Raw genomic sequence first — 6,000 nt, 5'->3', positions numbered from 1 at the left:
AGAGGAAGAAAGAAGACAGACTGCAAGCCTCGTTATTGTATAGTGACAGCAAGGGCACATAGGTGTTCAATACCAACTTTTTGAGTGTAAGTTATTTTCCCAATGTTGTAATGTTTTCTGTGAATGGGTTCTTAGGTGGTATTTGTTTTTCTTCCAGTTTATACCACAGGGGATGTTTAATGCATCTGCATGGACAGACGTTAGTATTGTGCAGATGAGAGGATTGGACTGCTTCCTCCCACTGAGCACTGAACTGGATCCAGTCCAAATATCGAGACTGTGCAGGTGTAGGGAGAGTGTGTCCATCCAACACAGCAACCATTGTGGGATTGCTAGACATAATTCTCTGCATCAGTGAGATCTACACTGATGGCAGAGCATCAGCAACGGCCTTGCGGCTGTTCACACCATGTCGATAGTTCATTGTGTAATATATGGTGACACATGGGTAAGCGGAGGTGCACTGGCTGTACCATGACAAACGGTGAGTGGATTGGCAGCTATGTGTCTAATGAAAATGTTTTAGTTTGTGAGTGGGAGTGCGCAAGAAGGGTGTACTCTATGCACTGCACATTTTTCCTTCTCTTTTTCTTCCAGTGAATGATTCAAACAAGAAACGCAAGTTAAGTAATGACATAGCGTAAAGCTGAATCATTAAATAATCGATGGTTAATGTATGTAGTTGTTGGTTTTATGATTTACCTATTGTGATGTTTCTCGTACATTGCGACGTTAAAAGAAATCGGGGGACATGGAATCATATGAGTGGATTGGGTTGTGTTTAAGATATTGTATGTTTTTATCTTTGTACTGGTTTGCGTTGGTGCTATATTTATGTGAGTGATGAAGAAAAGGTTCTTACTAATAAAAAGTTTTCTGGTGTAATTATGTGTTTGAAGAATTAATTACTGCAAATTCCTAACTTACTGAATGATACAGTAACTGAATGTTTCATTTTCATTCCTACCCAGCAATGATGCCTTACAGTGCACCAAAACAGAACAAGTTATGCAGGTAAGTGCGACTAAAAGTGTTGTCATACATTGTCAGTAGCTCTGCACCGCTAAAATTGGGCTGATTTAAAATTTTTATTTTGCCATTCTTTGTCTTCTCTGTTCACTAAAAATCCTCGAATCCGTTTTATCCCTACACTGACTGTCGTATATCTTTTAAGGCTTACATCAACACTTTTAGCCCTTAACAACTGAATAATTTTTCTTCATTAATAGCTTTTGATGTATCTCCTGGTTCAGGTGAATCTCTCTCTTCTCCAGTTACCAAATGAGTAATCATTGATGTTAGGTGCAAGACTATTTCCATTTCGTTCATCAATAACTCATTATTACTCATCTTAATATCTTGGAAGATATTATATTTTTTTGAAACACATACATCTTTTCGATTTATGATCCTGAATGTACTTGTTTCAGCACTCTCATTGAAAAAGGCCTTATCTTCGACAGTTGCTCGTTATAAGGCATGGTGGAGCTTAAGGAACCACAGATTGTGCTACAACAGTTTTATAATCAGATTTAGTCTCTCCAGGTTTATTTTATTCATCTGCCAGCTTCCTGTTCTACACTCTTTTGCTACATGATCTCACTAATGAATTTTCTAGAAACTCGTGCTTTGATAGTAGGCCTTCTTCACATGGTTTCATATAGCATACTACATAACAGATCTTCCCACACGTTTTTGTATAATATACTTGTAAATAGTGTCGTCTGCTCTTGTCTCATAACCTCAGATTTTTTCATGTAAGTACCCCACTCTTGCACTTTCTTTTAAATCCTCACTGGTCCTTGCAGAAGACAGTTTAGATTGTACTTGGCTCCTATTTCCTTTCATACATTTAATTTTCAAGCTGTTCACCGTTTCATTGAAAATATAGTCTAGTTCTCCTATACTTTTCCATTTTACGCTACATGAAACATTCAGCATATTATCCGGAATCTGCCACAGTATCTGAAGCATCAGAAACCAAATGGTTCCAAAATTTCTTTCTTCTATTCTGGTTCCTCCATTTCTTTTTTCTGAATACTTATTAGCTTTCCGCTGTTTCCCTTGTTTCACTCCTTCCCGAAGTCTAAAGAAACTGATATACATAAAATCTCTCCATAACTTATTTAGAAGTATCATAAACCATTCGCACAGATTCCAGCAGTCAGGAGCACCAACGAGAAAATCAGCTGAGACAAGTACAAAACTAACCACCAGCACTCAGATTGTTCGTACTGTGTTGTGATAAACTGTAGCATATATCTAACTGTGACTTTTAAAATGTGCAGCCGACGTTCGATGCTTGCAGCCAGTGATTATATGATGGTTGATGTTACTATCAGGCGAAAATGAAGTTGTGTGGTGTCATTCCAATTCTGCCATTGTCACCAGGTGAAACATTCCTTCCTTTCATTCCTCAGAATTTCCGTAGTGTCATGTGAGTGGCCAGAATATACGCATTCTTGGCTTTATGCATGTTCTAGACAAATTTTGCGAAGTACTGCTCCACATATTTAATCTTAAACCTTCATTGCGAAAACCAAAATAATTCTTTATGTAGCCACAGACGTAATATCACCTTAAATGGGTTCGTTGCTTCGCCATGCCCCACAAGACAAGATTAAATTTCTCACTGCTCCAAATTCAATAGTTAATGCTTCACAACAAACAAACTAATATGAGAAATAATCAGTGTTCCAATCAATGGATTTTAAATGTTGTAATAATGCCAACACAACATACTTTATTTTGTAATCCCGATTATTTTTCAAAGTATGAGAGTAAATCAGATCGTAACGTAACAAAAAGAAATACACTCGTTCAGTTTACACTATTTTGTATCATTTTTGGTGATTTGATTTTTTTGGTAAGTTATGAGATTTAAAGTATCTTTTTCATCCCAGTATTCACAACGCCTTACGATCTGGAAACATATCTCGTGCAAGATGCCGTTGGCCCGAAAGGGCCGTCTTAGTTTATAATCTTGTAAGTATTCTATTATGGATTCAGTGTCGATCGTGTTCTTGAGTTTGGTTAACTCGTCTTGTATTCGTTCCGTTAGTATTTGTGAATATAAAACTGTTTTCCCAGGTCCATGTGCTAGTTTACATTGCCTGTGAATACCACAGGCAAATACTCGGATACGCAATATCTACCTTTTTTTCGGTCTGTGCTTTTGTAAGGTTGGTAGTGGCTGCCGCGATGCGCTGTTGGCTACGGTGGCTAACGGACTAATGTCTATGGCTGAGTTCAAAATAATGTGGACTATTTAAAATTGTGTGCAGCTCGCTTGCATTGGTGTTGTTCATGCAATCAGTATTTGTGTGTAATACAGAATGGCATTCCGTACGCATCATGTAAGTAAACATAGAGATGTAATTTTTTGTGATGTTTTATTAATTTTATGACGTATTTTCCTAATTGGCGGGATATGTCAGTGGTTGTCCTATTCATACCTGTACTACTTCAGTAACTATTACTAAGTTCAGGTCCTGACAGTTCGGGTTGGATACCCAAGATAATTGTAGTGACTTTCAACAGCTTTTGGACGATATCATATCTTGTCAAAAGCGTCTTTTATAATCAGCTAGTTGGTGTTAACGAGAGGAGTCAGCAGTTGAATAATTTAGGATTTTACGGCACGTTTTCCAGTTTCAGTATGTGATGCTTGATTTTTAGCTAAATGTAGCAGGAGCCCAAGTGAAAGCAAGGCCTCCATTGCATGGCACGCAAAAGACGTCTGTGCTAGCAGAAATTGGCAATAAATTACGCTCACATAATGTGGAAGAAGATCCGAGGCGTCCACTGAAGCCAACCAATGTCTCCAACGTAATAAGGAAACCTTTAAAAGGGTAAGTAATTGGGATTGTAAGGAATCTGTGAGGAAACAAAATTTTGCGGTAGTGAGAATTGTACTATTGCTTTTGTAGTTTGGGTAAAGAGTAATGGAAGGATATTTTGCGTCTGTCTTTGTTAAATTCATGTTAGGTATTCAGTGTTTCGTGTAGTCCTAATTTTTTTAGGCTTCTGTAGCTTCCTATACTTACGACTTTAAATGTAGACTTCTAGACGTGTCACAAAATTACTATTATAAATTACAACTTAACTAATTACAAAGTGTGATCGTAATGTCAGTTCATTTTCAGAAATGATTTTGGGTGTTTAAAATTATCTTGTAACGTCTACAGATTCTGTGAGATTAGTATTCCGAATGTATAATTTCTTTTCTCCCCCCCCCCCCCCCCCCCCTCCTTCTTCTGTTCATTAGTCTGAAAAATTTTCTTGTAAAAGACCTAATGATTCATTGTCGAACATAAGATTCTGTAAATCCCATCCTGAAGCAGTTTCAGGCATGTAAAATATCCAGATTTGTAATTTGGTGGCAGAAGTAGCAACCGAAGGCTACTTATGTGAGGTAGTCAATTATTCAAAACGATTGTCACAGTTGCATTATTTTACACCATTTGGTAACTCGCTGGAGTCATCACCCTGCCTGTGCATGGTTGGTGACGACTCTAGCAAGTGACCAAATGGTGTAAATTGCCCTGAAGACAACCACATCGTGGGTTGAAACCAGTTGGCAGCAAAATAAAAAATAAGATTCAGACTGTCATTCTGAATAGTTGATTATAGGTAAATTAATCACTGTTTATCTCCATACAACTATGTTGTCTAAAAATTTATGTGAGGTATACTAACAACTAGTGCTCTAGATTTAAGCTGTTAAGCTGCTGGTTTTACTTAAAACAAAGCATTCATGTAACCGCGCACACACCACTACCCATGCCATGTATGTGGTCAGGTCCTTCTGAATGCCAACATTAGTCATGTGTCATTTGACCCAAATTTTCTTCCATGTTGGAGTGGATGAGGTATTCTTTGTTTCTGAATGTCTGGGTATTTCCAGTTTCCTGTCTGTTCTTAATGACTGACTATTGAATTGACATGTAAAATTCAATTCAATTACTTCTAGGGATGCACAGTTGAGATTTTGATACTCTAGATCAGTGCCAGATGCATCTAAAATCTGATAAATGTGGGAATTATTTTGTTGTGACCCTTACACGTTTGACTGAATTTGTTACTCTGTTGAGCCGGAAGTTATTTCATTCTTCATCAAGATTAGTTTCATCTACTGTATATAGTGTTCAAATAACTTGGGGGGGGGGGGGATGCGGTTGGATGACACAGACAAGTGCCAGTATTTTGTCGGGTGCATACCCTGCCATTTATGATGCGAAACAGAAGCAACAGCTTTCAAAAGCTAGTTAAATTTCCTTGTACAACACTTACTTGCTGCAGTTTGCCCTTGAAAATTGCAGGGTCTGCATCTGTTGAAAGTATTCAGTTGTCAACATCACCCGGCTGTATTACTGTAAGTTATGTAATTATTTTCATTTTAAGAAATTCTAAGTTAGCTGTAGGGGCTAATAGCATTGGATTAACACTTTATCTTGAATCTGAGGATCTACAATCCTTAAAGCAGTAACCAGTCATGTTGACTGGAGTAAAAATGTAGTTGTAATTTATGTAATCTACTATAATTACTGCATAACACTGATTTTTAAAATTGTCTTTATTTTAAGAATTTTCTTTTTTACTCATTTTATTTTTGTTTGCTGTTCCTATAACCGATTTTGTCTTTTTAACCACTTTATTGTAGATTTTTTTATGTCTTAATATATATTCTGTAAATTTTCATTTTCAGTTGATTAAGGTGTTAGTGACTGGATACACTGGTATCTACTGATTATTTGTGGCACTACATAGATTTTTGTGAGCTTTTTCTGCATCTAGATACATACTGTGCAAATCACCATATGGTGCAGAAAGGAGGGTACCTTGTACCAATACTATTCTTTCCCTTTCTTGTTCCACTCACAAATGGAGCAAGGGAAAAATCACTGTCTGCCTCTGAGCTCAGATTCTGTTTATTGTCTTTGCAGTCCTCATGCATTACATTTGTTGGTGGTAGTAGAATTGTTCTGCAGCCAGCTGGAA

The 6,000-nt window shown here is 37.2% G+C and overlaps 1 protein-coding gene across 1 annotated transcript in view; it reads left to right on the top strand.

Annotated features, from left to right (window-relative positions):
- The first annotated feature begins 3,090 nt into the window (after positions 1 to 3,090).
- The window catches only part of LOC126272743 (G2/mitotic-specific cyclin-B-like), a 35,592-nt gene continuing 32,682 nt past the window's right edge, over positions 3,091 to 6,000 (top strand). Inside the window, exons 1-2 of the mRNA XM_049975801.1 lie at positions 3,091 to 3,356; positions 3,679 to 3,851. Of these exons, the coding sequence (XP_049831758.1) occupies positions 3,336 to 3,356; positions 3,679 to 3,851 (194 nt within the window). The 5' untranslated portion in view covers positions 3,091 to 3,335. The remainder of the gene's footprint in view (positions 3,357 to 3,678; positions 3,852 to 6,000) is intronic.

Source organism: Schistocerca gregaria, chromosome 5 (genome assembly GCF_023897955.1).
Source record: "Schistocerca gregaria isolate iqSchGreg1 chromosome 5, iqSchGreg1.2, whole genome shotgun sequence".
NCBI lineage: Eukaryota > Metazoa > Arthropoda > Insecta > Orthoptera > Acrididae > Schistocerca > Schistocerca gregaria.
The sequence above is the reverse complement of the archived record's forward strand: the minus strand, read 5'-3'. Positions and strand labels throughout refer to the sequence as shown.